Source organism: Populus alba, chromosome 4, assembly GCF_005239225.2.
Source record: "Populus alba chromosome 4, ASM523922v2, whole genome shotgun sequence".
Lineage (NCBI taxonomy): Eukaryota > Viridiplantae > Streptophyta > Magnoliopsida > Malpighiales > Salicaceae > Populus > Populus alba.
In genome coordinates, this window is record NC_133287.1 from 4,259,383 (window position 1) to 4,273,503 (window position 14,121).

At 32.9% G+C, this 14,121-nt stretch overlaps 1 protein-coding gene and 1 pseudogene across 1 annotated transcript; both read left to right on the forward strand.

Moving 5' to 3' along the window:
* Positions 1-655: 655 nt before the first annotated feature.
* LOC118033034 (uncharacterized) lies at positions 656-4,536 on the forward strand. The gene is made up of 2 exons (XM_035037875.2): positions 656-3,501; positions 3,870-4,536. Exons 1-2 carry the CDS (start codon positions 915-917, stop codon positions 4,259-4,261), a joined length of 2,979 nt encoding a protein of 992 aa, XP_034893766.1. The 5' UTR covers positions 656-914; the 3' UTR covers positions 4,262-4,536.
* Positions 4,537-8,606: 4,070 nt separating this feature from the next.
* LOC118033036 (protein STRUBBELIG-RECEPTOR FAMILY 8-like) lies at positions 8,607-9,834 on the forward strand (annotated as a pseudogene).
* Positions 9,835-14,121: the final 4,287 nt, after the last annotated feature.

The window sequence follows — 14,121 nt, forward strand, 5'->3', positions numbered from 1 at the left end:
GCCATCTTTGCCACCTCCCTTGTCTCTTTGATTTTAGTAATTTTTTATCTTTGATAATAAATTTACCTCGCCTCTCTCTCTCTCTCTCTCTCTAAATCCTCAGGCACAGCGCTGTCCTTAATCTCGTACACCACCATTTTAAGTACAAACACTTCCTTACCTTTTTTTTCTTTTTGTTTATTTCAAAATTAGTTTGTTTATTATTTAAAATTTAAAATTAATTATTTTTATGAATATTTATTCTAAGATCTTAACCTAACAAAGAAAGCAAACTTCATTTAACTCTAAGACCAACACTTTTTGTTTGTGGGCGTTTTTTTAATTAATTTTAAATTAAGTAAAAATAATTTTAAAAAAACAATACCCGTTACATATCAAAGACTGTAAATTTTAAACCATAAAATGTGGTCTTCTTCTTTCACCAAACCCCAACGACCTCACCTCAGAAATTTAACCTAACCAAGTAATTGTTTGCTGGGACAATTGCAGCTATTTGAATGGAAGAGATTAAAGCATTTGTTTTTTTCTCCAAAAAAGTAAAAAAAAAAGGCTTAAACTCGAAGCATAGATTTGACATTGGATGAACTTAGTGTTTTGGAACAAAATCATTAGAAAGGAATGATTCACATTCAAAAACTCATGCAAAATTTGTCCTGTAAAGGCCATCATTTACAGTCATGCAATGTCTTAACAACACACAACAGCACACTGGACTAGAGCAGCTCACAGCAATATAGCCCACTCTCTTGCCATTGCTCCCTTTCACAGAAAAAAACACTCTCAATTCCTCTCTCTATCGTCCTCTCCCTTTCAAGGCTGATCCCCCTTCTTATATCTCACACCAGAACGCACTCCCAGCTCCTCAACTCCACCACCACCGCCGCCTCCTCAGTCCACAACAAGGAGCAAGCACCATGCTTCTTTTCCTTCTCCTTTCCCTCGTCTTCTTTCCCTCCCCTTCCCTTTCTCTGAACCAAGAAGGCCTTTACCTCCAACAAATCAAGCTCTCTCTTTCAGACCCAGACTCAGCTCTCTCTTCATGGTCCGGCCGAGACACCACCCCTTGCTCGTGGTTCGGCATCCAATGTGACCCGACTACAAACTCTGTGACTTCCGTAGACTTGTCCAACACCAACATAGCTGGTCCTTTCCCTTCCCTCCTTTGCCGTCTCCAAAACCTTACTTTCCTTTCCGTCTTCAACAACTACATCAACGCCACTCTCCCTTCAGATATCTCCACGTGTCGGAATCTCCAACACCTTGATCTTTCTCAAAATCTACTCACGGGTACCCTCCCTCACACCTTGGCTGACCTCCCTAACCTCAGATACCTTGACCTTACCGGAAACAACTTCTCAGGAGACATTCCCGATACTTTCGCTCGTTTTCAAAAACTCGAGGTCATTTCTCTCGTTTATAATCTCTTCGACGGTATAATACCACCTTTTTTAGGCAACATTAGCACCCTCAAAGTGCTCAATCTGTCGTACAACCCGTTCGCAACGGGTCGGATCCCTCCCGAATTGGGTAACTTGACAAATCTGGAGATTTTGTGGCTCACTGCGTGTAATTTAATTGGCGAAATCCCTGACTCACTGTCTCGACTCAAGAAACTCACCGATTTAGACCTTGCATTCAACAACCTTGTCGGTTCCATCCCAAGCTCACTCACTGAGTTGACCAGCATAGTCCAAATCGAACTCTACAACAACTCGTTGACCGGTGAGTTGCCTCCGGGGATGGGGAAGCTTACTGATTTAAAGCGACTCGACGCGTCAATGAACCAGTTGACCGGGTCGATTCCAGACGAGCTGTGTCGTTTACCGTTAGAGAGTCTCAATCTCTACGAGAATAGATTTAGAGGGAGTTTGCCTCCAAGCATAGCCGACTCACCGAACTTATACGAACTCAGGCTGTTTCGGAACGAACTCACTGGAGAGTTGCCTCAAAATCTTGGCAAAAAATCGGCATTAAGATGGCTAGACGTGTCCAACAACAACTTTTCCGGCCAAATCCCGGCAAGTTTATGTGAAAATGGCGAGTTAGAGGAGATTTTGATGATATATAACTCGTTTTCAGGTCAAATACCGGAAAGTTTGAGTCAATGCCGGAGTCTGACCCGGGTCCGGCTGGGCTATAACCGGTTATCCGGCGAAGTGCCAGCTGGGTTTTGGGGGCTGCCTCATGTTTCGTTGTTTGATCTTGTTAATAATTCACTATCGGGTCCGATTTCGAAAACAATTGCAGGTGCTGCAAATTTGTCTATGTTGATTATTGACAGGAATAACTTTGATGGGAACTTACCGGAGGAAATCGGGTTTTTGGCTAATCTCTCTGAGTTTTCGGGTAGTGAAAATAGGTTTAGCGGATCGTTGCCTGGGAGCATAGTGAATTTGAAAGAGCTAGGAAGTTTGGATCTTCATGGGAATGCCCTATCGGGTGATCTACCAGATGGGGTTAATTCATGGAAGAAAATGAATGAGCTAAACTTGGGAAATAATGCTCTTTCTGGGAAGATTCCGGATGGAATTGGAGGAATGTCCGTGCTTAATTATCTTGATTTGTCGAATAATAGGTTTTCGGGGAAAATTCCAATCGGTTTGCAGAATCTGAAGTTAAATCAGCTTAATTTATCAAATAATCGGCTGTCAGGAGAGATTCCACCCTTGTTTGCAAAGGGAATGTACAAGAGTAGCTTTATTGGGAATCCTGGTTTGTGTGGTGATATTGAGGGATTGTGTGATGGGAAGGGTGGTGGGAGAGGTAGAGGTTATGCTTGGTTGATGAGGTCTATTTTCGTACTTGCTGTGTTAGTTCTGATTGTTGGTGTGGTTTGGTTTTATTTCAAGTACAGAAATTTCAAGAAAGCAAGAGCTGTTGAGAAGTCAAAATGGACGTTGATCTCGTTTCATAAACTGGGTTTTAGTGAGTATGAGATCTTGGATTGTCTCGATGAGGATAATGTTATAGGGAGTGGATTGTCGGGGAAAGTTTACAAGGTTGTGCTTAGCAATGGCGAGGCTGTCGCAGTGAAGAAGATCTGGGGAGGAGTGAAGAAGCAGAGCGATGATGTTGATGTCGAGAAAGGTCAGGCGATTCAAGATGATGGTTTTGATGCAGAGGTTGCTACTTTGGGTAAGATTAGGCACAAGAACATTGTTAAGCTATGGTGTTGCTGTACCAATAAAGACTACAAGCTTTTGGTGTATGAATACATGCCTAATGGTAGCTTGGGTGACCTGTTGCATAGTAGCAAGGGAGGTTTGTTGGATTGGCCAACAAGGTACAAGATTGTTGTTGATGCAGCCGAGGGACTTTCTTATTTGCATCATGATTGTGTTCCTCCCATTGTGCATAGAGATGTGAAGTCCAACAATATATTACTGGATGGTGATTTTGGAGCTCGGGTAGCTGATTTTGGTGTCGCCAAGGTGGTTGATTCAACCGGAAAGCCTAAATCCATGTCAGTCATTGCAGGGTCCTGTGGTTACATTGCTCCAGGTTAGTGATTAACCTTCTTCCTAACTGGTTCTGGAACTTCAGATTTGATGTGTTTGAAAATGATCTGTACTGAAACTCCATTTTTTTAATCAAGTCCTTATAGCCTGCGCTGGTTTTCTTGTGTTCATAGTACAGCAATAATTATATGGATATTTTTTAGGATTTGATTGCCAATTCATAAAGACTGGTATTCTCTTAATTTATAAGCTCTCGGATAAACTTTAGTTGGAAAGTTAGATTAGCATTTTGGGATATTTTCTCATATCAATTACTTTTGGAGCTCCTGACAAATATATTAATGGCCTGCCATCCAATTCCAATAACTTTTATTGAATTGGAACTAAATTCTTTTGATACACTTGATGCAGAGTATGCATACACCCTTCGAGTGAACGAGAAGAGTGACATCTACAGCTTTGGTGTCGTAATTCTCGAGTTGGTAACTGGCAAACGCCCCGTTGATCCAGACTACGGAGAAAAGGACTTGGTCAAGTGGGTATGCACCACTTTAGACCAGAAGGGAGTGGACCATGTTATTGACCCAAAACTTGATTCTTGTTTCAAGGAAGAGATATGCAAAGTCCTCAACATCGGCATCCTCTGCACCAGTCCCCTTCCCATCAACCGCCCATCGATGAGGAGGGTGGTGAAAATGCTGCAAGAAATTGGGGCAGAGAATCTGTCCAAGATTGCTAAAAAGGATGGCAAGTTGACGCCTTATTACTATGAGGACACCTCAGATCATGGGAGTGTAGCTTGAGTGAACAGTCAAAAGTTTTGCTGCCAACATGGATATGGAAGGAGCACATAGTTATAAGCTCCAGTTTTCTTGTTTGTTGGGCTAAATTCCCAGTTTTTACCTCCACTTTGGTGTTCTCCTTGCCAAAGGAGGAGGAAAGATAGTTGGAAGGTTAATTTATGGAGAGAAGGAGAAAGGTAAAAGAAAAGTGTTGTTAAGGTAACCAAGGATGTTGGTAAATGGTATTGTACACTGTAAAGAGTCATTAAATGCAATGAAAACCCCCTTCTACCAAATTCGATCGGCTGCCTTCATTAATGTTCATTTGTTGATTGTGATGCCTACTAACACTGTTTATCATTTGGTGATTTCTCTCTCATTTCGTAAATTCTACTTCTCTTATGATACCATGGAAAAACTGCGAAATCTTCATCTCTGCCCTGACAGGTTAGGGGGGGGGGGGTCCTTCACGGGCCCTTGTGTTCGCTGGACCCTGTTGAGCTCTTCCTATCATCCTCTCGGAAAATGACGCCCGACACCGCAGATAATCGTGGAGGGGCCTGAAACTGCTGGAGGGTGTTGTGGTTACAACTTTCCAAGGAGTTGAAACATATCCAGGACTCTGAAAGGAAGCAATCAATCAATCTTTAGAAGCATACAGAGACACTCTCCAAAGATCATTCGCAATCCACCGACACTGGAATCTAACAGTATTCCTTGAAAATATACCTGCATCTGCATTTGAAAGGAGGCGTTGGTTCATCAAGTGAAAACGACTGTTGTGGCTTGTGATGAATTTGATGGGAGATTTTTTATCTGACCTTCAGAAGCAACCTTTGTTTTCTCAAGAAAAAATGACATTTAATCATCATTGATCCTCACCGAGATATATATTCGACTCAGCTCGCGCTTACACAGTAACCCACGCTGAGTCCTTTGACGGCAACCCCCACTCTCCGAAAGGGAGTTGCCAACAACTGATCTGCTAGCTTGTGTGAGCTTAGATGATGATGTCATTCATTGATAGGCCTCATATCAAATTCAAGCAAAAAGTGCGGCCCAGAGATTAATCAACACTGGCTTTGTTGATGACCTTCAATTTATGTTTAGGTTATCAAATGTATGGCAAAGACAATGTGGTGTTTTGCATTCCAGGTTAACTATTTTTTTGATTTTTTTAGTTTTTTTTTAAAATTATTTTGATGTGTTGGTATCAAAAATAAAAAAATATTTTAATATATTTATAAATAAAAAGCACTTTTAAAAAATAATATTTCCCATATTTTCATAAAAACCTAACTTTTGAAATTTTGAATATCCATGTTAGAATTGAATATGGTCCTGTACAGGCCCATGAAATATTTCTTTAATTGCCTAGTAGCTGTGGGAATAGTCATGAAAATTTCCTTAACTACATATTTTATATAGTATTGTTAGATGAATTTTATGATAATAAAATAAAACTCAAACATTAAATTGGTGCATAAATGAGCATTAAGTCTCCATTACAACATTAAAAACAAAATGAGTTTTATAATATTCTTACAAGCACATTAATTTCTTTTTTTGTCAAAAAAACTCCCTTCTCCCATTAACCTCCATGCATCTACAAGTACCAAAATTAAATCTCCATTATGAAATATGTACGTAATTTACTTATAGGCTTATAAATTAAAATAAGTAAAAGTGCAAAATCATATCGAATTAATAAATAATTCTTAAAATATATAATTTTAATGTTTTAATTTTTATATATTAACTAAGATACTAAAAATCTTGCAAAAACTTTCTTCTTCTTTATGAATAAAAATCTTACAATAACTTTATAGTCGTGATAAATCTGTTAAATAATATTTATATTGTTTTATTTATTAAGATAAAAATAATACTTTCAGTTTAACTTATAATATATTTTATTTGTATTTAGATTAAGACTGTATATGCACTTATAATATATTGATTAATTCAAAATTTTTTTTTTTTTTGTAATTGATCTTAATTACTTTAACAAAATCAAATAGCATGTACAATACATTAATTAGTTCATTGTCAAATGCTTCATTCCAAACACAACATAAAACAACAATCAAAGCAAGATGCAGCAGAGCAAACACAGAGAGAGCCAAACAGAGCCTGAAATGGCAATGGATGAACCGGTGTCGCACACTTGCTGCCTCTCCTGTCTACCATCGATTTGCAATGTCTTCAGAAATCTCGGGTCATCGCCGGCGAGGTCTGATCCGCCCACAATGTAGTCGATCTCTTGTGCTGCAGAAGTCTATCTCATAACTGTTATTATCAAATATATTTTTTTTTGTGTCAAGAGAATAAAAGACGATACTCTGACCATGAACCCTAGGAAAGTAGATTTTGTTCTCCATTCCTGGTTTTTTGCCACAGACAAAAATGATGAACATAAATCATATAACATCCCAAGTTTTGAACTTTTGTCAAAGTCATTGTCGACTACTTACGCCTGAAAACTCGAGCCCATCTTCCCTTTTGACCCAAAAAACAAGAAGAAGCTCTACATCACATTCAACTATAAATAATTAGGTACTTCCTTCACGATACACCATACGTTGCGGGTTTCAATTATTTTTTTTTGAACATGTAAAAAAAATTTAGATATTTTTTTATTAATATGAATATCTAGATTAATTTATATATATCTTAATTAATTTTATAAATTTTAAAATTAATAAACATTTAAAATCATTATGGACTACTTATGCCTGAAAACTCGAGCCCATCTTCCCTTTTGACCCAAAAACCAAACAAGAAGCTCTGAATCACATTCAACTAGAAAATTTAGAAATAATTAGATACTTCCCTTACGATACATGATACGTTCCGGGTTTGGATAGAATTTTTTTGAACATGCAAAAAACAAATTTAGGTATTTTTAATATTTTTTAATAAAAAAAATTTTTTTTTTTAAATGATGTAAATATTGATTTGATAAATTTGATAGATCTAAAAATAATCTGGATAATTAATAAAAATATAGTTTGACTTATAAAAATTATATATATATATATATATATAAAAAAATATATTGAAATAATAATAAATTTTGAGCTTATAATAATGAAAATGTATCTCATTGACCCATTAATCTTCCGTTTAAAGTTTTTTCCCGTCTAATTTAAATCATTAAATTATACTCTAATAAGGATTGTCATGTTTAATTTTTCTTATTAAGAATGTTATTAATCGATATTTCATAACCAAAATTTTTTTATTATACTTTTCTAATTAAGATATTTAATTTTTAATTTAAGTCTTTGATATTATGATAAAAATACTTTTTTTATTGGAATTATATCAAAATAATATATATATATATATATATTAAAATTTATTTTTAATATTAGCACATTCAAATAATTAAAAAAAAATTAAAATAATGTTTTTAACTAAATAGTGCTCACACTCAATAAAAATATTATAGTCATGTATGTATTTTTTAAAACCATCCTTCATGGGATCATAATTTTTCAAGGTATTATTAATGATGATGATCATGATAATAATAATGTTTTGTCTACCAAGTAAGGAAAAATATGATTATTTTAAGGTATGGAAATAGGGGTTTTTGTTTTGATTTGTTTAAAGGAATGTCAAGGTTATTTATGTTAAATAATATTTAAATCCAACAAAAATTGAAGGTATTAAATGTGAGTAGATCATAATGCTTAGTGAACACTGTTTTGAAGAAAATTGCGATTTGAGCACACAGTCATTATGGAACAAATAAAAGTTGAAAGCTTTACAATCAATTTAATATAAAAGGAATAATAAACAGTGAGATTAAAAACTTGACAAATCATGTTTGGGTTAATTTAATTTTTTTAATCTCCTGAAATATGTAAGGTCTATCAATTTCTATCCAAAAACTTATTCTCTATTAATTCTTTTCCTTGCATTTTACCCATTTAATGAGTTAAAATGAAAATTAACTAGTTCATATATAGAGGTAATTAATGAAGAAAAGTTTATTTAAAAAAAAAAAATAATATAATTCATATATCTTTAAAAGTAAAATAAATTTAATTCATCATTTTATCAATATGAGAGATAATCTTATGATAGTATTTGAAATTGTAATAATAATTATTTTTTTAAGTGCTTTTCACTTGAAAATACATCAAAATAATCTAAAATCATAAAAAATAAATTAATTTAAAATAATAAAATAATTTTTTTTTTCAAAAACACTATTTAAACAATTAAACAAACCTACTCTACTCTGTATTACTTTTTTTTTTTTTTTTTTTAATATGTGAAGTGCATGAGAAGAAGGCAGTCAACCGTGAACCAACGCAACTAAACTAATGGGATAGATTTCCAACTATCTTACCAAAACAACTCAATTTTCAAAGCACACGCATATTAGATAGATACTTCCCTTCCTCTCTGTTTCACTCTCTAAATATTCCCTCACAAACATGCATTAATTCAATACCCATATACAAAATGATGATTTCTTCACGCAGCAGTTAATTTGTACAAACCTTCTTTGCCTCTATAGAGATCATAGTAAAACCAAATTATCAATCAAAACCATAGTCTAGATCACAAAATATGAAATCCAGCCAGGAAATTGCTTATTATTTTATACTGTCTCTTCTTGCAGCATTTGTTGTTATTCTTTGTTTAGTCCTCATACTTTTTTGTAGAAAGAAACCTGTAGAATCTGAAGAAAGCCTTCCAGCTGCCAGGATTTCTGCACAGGGGTATCCATCAACAGATATCGACGCTGCCACAGATGGGTTTAATCATCGGAGAATTATCGGTACCGGTCGTTTAGGTACTGTGTATGCAGCTGTATTACCAAGTGATCAGAAGCCAGTTGCTGTTAAGAGAACACACCCTTCCCTTGTTCTGAGCAATGCTTGTCTTGGGTTAATCTCTTCAATGCTCAAAACACTCTCTTTGGCTCAGCATCCTAACGTAGTCCCTATATTAGGATTTTCACAGGCTCCTGGCGAGAGAATCATCGTGATGGGATTTGTAAGTGCGGTGAGTTTGGATTATTATTTGCCTGAAAACTCTGACGGGGCGTCATCAGTGTTGGATTGGAGCCGGCGTTTAAGGATCGCGGCCGGAGCGGCTAGAGGACTTGAATACTTGCATGGAGGGATGGCACCAAGTATTGTTCATGGATGCTTTAGATGACAAGTTGGGTGCTAGAGTTAGTGATTATGGGCTATCTTCTTTGGTAGCTAATGAAAAGAGGGGGCTTGTGGGGTATGTGGATGATGAGTTTTGGAGTAATGGAGGGGGAGAAGCTTGCAAGGAAAGTGATGTTTATGGGTTTGGTGTGGTTTTGTTGGAGCTTTTGACTGGAAGAAGAACCGAGGAAGGGTTACTTGTTAGATGGGCATTGCCTTTCATTAAAGAAATGAGGCTTAGCGAGCTATTGGATCAAATTAGACTTGAAGTAGCTACAATTTTAAATAACTTGGAGATTGAGTTATGTGCTTGACTTCTAGCTTCTACAAAGTGACCAAAATTCTTACTTGGAAAAGAAGAAGAAAATGTCAAATTCTGATGTGGCACCAATTATGACTCTTGACCTTCTTTTTTTATACACATCAAATCAAGTATCCAGTATAATTCTATATTTATTATATAAAAACTGAAGTGCTGAACACATAATTCAAATTGGACGATTATATATTTCTATATTTCTCTTTCAATATTAACCAAGTTTGGATGAAATGTATGTTATTATATTTCTCTTTCAATATTATTGGTTTTTTAGGTTAGATCTGATCTATTCATTAGTATTGAATTTGGTCCAATAATTTAGAGAAGTTATGAAGCTTCACATAGTTACTGAAGAAAGTATCTGTTCCTTCTAAATTTATATATAGGAGTATATAATCCATGTTAAAAAAATAACAACGGTTTTTTTTCTTTGAAATCTGTTTTCTAAATTAAACTTGAAAAGATTTAAAAAGATATTTATATTATAGAATATCCTTTTAGTTCTATTAATTAAAGTAGCATTGAAACAATTAATTTACAAATAAAAAAATAAATTCTCAAATTATCGGTAAGTTTTTTTAATATCTATAAATATTAACCAAGTTTGAACAATTAGAGAGAGTTTTTTTCTTTTATGTATAAAATTGATTGGTAAATTGGAACAAAAGCAACCTGCCTCCCCTAATGCGCCAACTAATACGGTCTAGAAAAGTTTGCTTTCTCTAGGAGATTGTGATAAGGACCAACTGAATTAGAAACTTGGAACTGTAGGGATGTTTAACTTGGATTGGAAGAACTCAAATTCTTCAAGTGGGACTCAGACAGGTCGAGTGGGAGACCGTTGAGGCGGTCAGGTGGGCCGGTGACGTTGAGTATAGGGCGGTAAGGTGGGCCGGTGACGTTGAGTACAGGGCGGTGAGTTTCATTGATCTGTTAATTTCCGTGCTGAATGGAGATCTTTTTGAAGGGGATTTGTTTTTTCCTTTTATTTCTTCTTCTTTTTCTATCTCATCATTTCCTTCATTTGTTCAATAAAAATACTAGTTTATTTTCCACTGCAGGTTTTTACTAAAAATTTCTGAAACATAAACAAATAATATTTAGATCATAAGAAATTCTTCAGCATTATTTTTAAAATTATTATAATAATTCAAACTTAAAAACTTTTAATCTGACTTTTTACCTTACTCAGGTTTTATATTGAATTGTTTGGAAATTCGCTTGACATAATCTTGTGGCCTAAACATGTACAAAAAAAAAAAAAAAATAGAAAAAATCAAGTTAGCCTCAATCAACCCATCTCTAAAGCCAACATGTTGTTTTTGTACAATTATAAATAAAAACAGGAAACTCTCTTTTTTTTTATCCTATAGAATATTATACACTAACTCTCTCTCTAAAGCCAACCTATTTTTTTTTTTTTAAAAAAAAAAAACTGATTCATATTCCACAATTAAAAGAAATTTAATTAAAATAAAAAATCAAATATTTATTATAGATTTAAAAAATTATTATTTTGAATACAATTAATCTAAAGGAGAGGGGCGAATGAGGAAGAGGAGGAGGCCGGTCTTTACTGGACAATGGGGTGATGAGGTGGACCACATATACCACCTATGTTTATTTTTGCTTCATGTACAATCATCTAAATTCATTCGTCTAACACTAAATCGTTTTGTCTCAGCAATAAACCAAACCGTCTAAGTTTCAACTTGTTGTTATATAATCACCTAGAACTCTAAAGATTGAGTGCTGGTTGATCTGTTTTAATTTTTCTATGATTGATTGCATCATCTTGATCATTCATAGCCATATTGCTATAAGGATTACTATTTCCATCTATAGCTCCATATACGTTGTTAGAACTAAAAGTTGACTCAACCATTATATCTACCATGATCTTGTAAGGAACATATGATTCTCTATGTTTTGCAGCCATTGAATATATATAAGTGTTCCTATTTCTTTCTTGGTTTTCAAGTATCTCTTTTAGCATCCTCATAAGGGCAATACATTTTTTCTTTTTTTTTCTAACATGGAGGTGCCGCCTACACCAAATAAAAATTAATTTTTTTCTAATGCAAAATCCTTTAATTTATAGATGAAATTCATTACAAATTGATAGATTTGATTTCAAATCAATCATAATTTAAAAGAGATTAAGATCTTGTTTGGAATTGTGGTAGAAAGGTAACAGTTGCATTTCAAAATGCTTTTCGCTTGAATATATATCAAAATAATTAATTTTTTTTTTTTTTTAAAATTTAATTTTGATGTCAGTATATTAAAATGATCTAAATATATATATATATATATATCAATTTGAAGAAAAAAAGAATTTTTAATTTTTTGCAAAAATACTTTGCCACCACAAAAATAAACAAACGAGCTTAAGTCGAAAATTCAAAGACTAGAAAGTAATTCTCAATTAGTAAAATATTTCATCATCACATAATTTGTATGTTGGATGTGATGGGGACTTTAGGAATCTTTTAGGATTTTGAGGAGGAAAGGTTGTATATATAAGAACATTTTCCAATCTTTGATGAACTAAAACAGTAAGATGTGAAAGAGTACTGGAAAGTGTTATAGAGAAAAACACAAGCCGCAATAAAAGAAATTTGTTTGTAAAAGCAGATGGGAAATGGGAAAGAGAGAAAAATTGAGAGAGCCTTTTCATAGAGGTACGCTTACCAATCTCTCCTTTCTTGAGAGGAACAGAGAGGAAAACTAATGAAATTATAATTTAATTCTTTTTAAATTAAATTCCCATACGAATTGATATGTCGATAAATATATATAAAGGATAAAATATGGATTTCATGAATTTAAATGATTGGCCTTCCATAAAAAAACAAAAAAATGTAACCGCCACATTTATTTATATGATGATTCTCTATATTTTCAATTACGTGTTTCATTAATCACAGTGAATCATATTTGGCATTCGAATGATCGGCGGAAATAATGCAAGTCATTATGGTGTAATATATATATATATATATATATATATATATATATATATATATATATATTTTTTGATATTAATACATTAAAATAATTAAAAAAACTAAAAAATTAATTTATTTTTTTCAAGATAAATATACTTTTAAAAAAACTCTAAAAATAAAAGTAATAATAATCCCAAACGATTATTATTCAAACTCTTTTCATTTCATGTATAGATCTTGTTTTTTGTTTTTTATTTCAAAAATACTTTTAAAAAAAGTTAGAAATTATTTTATTATTTTTATTTAAAATTAATATTTTTATATCATTTTGATATAATGATGTTAAAAATAATTTTTTAAAAATAAAAAATATATTTTTAAAAATATTCCTATTTAAAGAAAGCTTATCTAATATATGCATCTCGGAACCAACATGTGTAAACGCTGAATTAATTAATTAATTTAATTTGCCGTTCACATATAATTTTCCCATATTCCACGACTTCGCAGAGAAGCTATCGATTATTAATTGACTCGACTCGATAATGAGATCTCTAATCATCAACGAATTAATTTATAATATTATTTGTTATCTCTAATCTTTAATTAAGACCAGGAAACCTATATCTCAATTCTTACATGGATCCAAAGCCTTCAATCCTTCATCATAGGATTCCACCTGACCGTTATTAAAAAAATTTAAAATAAAAAAAGCTTCCTTCGCAATCTTAGATCGTCAGAGTCTCTCGAACTTGCTTCCAGTTCCTTGGAAACAAAATATAAATGGCAGTTGAATATTATGATCAAAGAATGAAAGCTAAGCTCTAATGTAAAATAATTATCTTAATTTAAAAATTTAAATTGTTAGATGAGATTTCTGAATAAAATTTATAATATTTTCTAGCATATTTTTTTTAAATAAAAACACTTTGAACTTGAAACTTGCATACTTATCTATATTAATTTGTGCTTAATTTTTTTTTTCAAATAAACAGGGATAATGAGATTTAAATTTAAGACCATTGGTTATCAACGCTCCAATACTATGTTAAAGAATTATCTTAGTCTAAAAACTTAAATTTTTGGGTTATTTTTTGACATTTAAATACTTTCAAAATTTTTAATTTAAATTAAAGAAAATTATCATTTAATTAATAAAACTAATATTTTATTAAATGATTATTTCAATCCAAACAATTAAATCATCGAAGAATAATTTAAACATAACTTTGTAATAAATATGTCGGTACATGCCATTGTACGCGCATGCGAATTTATGTTTATTAGTTTATTTTCTATTTTTTTAATATAATTATTGTGGTATATATTTTCGGGTTGGATAACTTTATGGAGTCTAAAATATTGTTTTTAATGAGGTTTAATTTAAGGATTCACCTCCTTCTTTCTATGTTTGTTGTTTTAAATCTCCTCTAA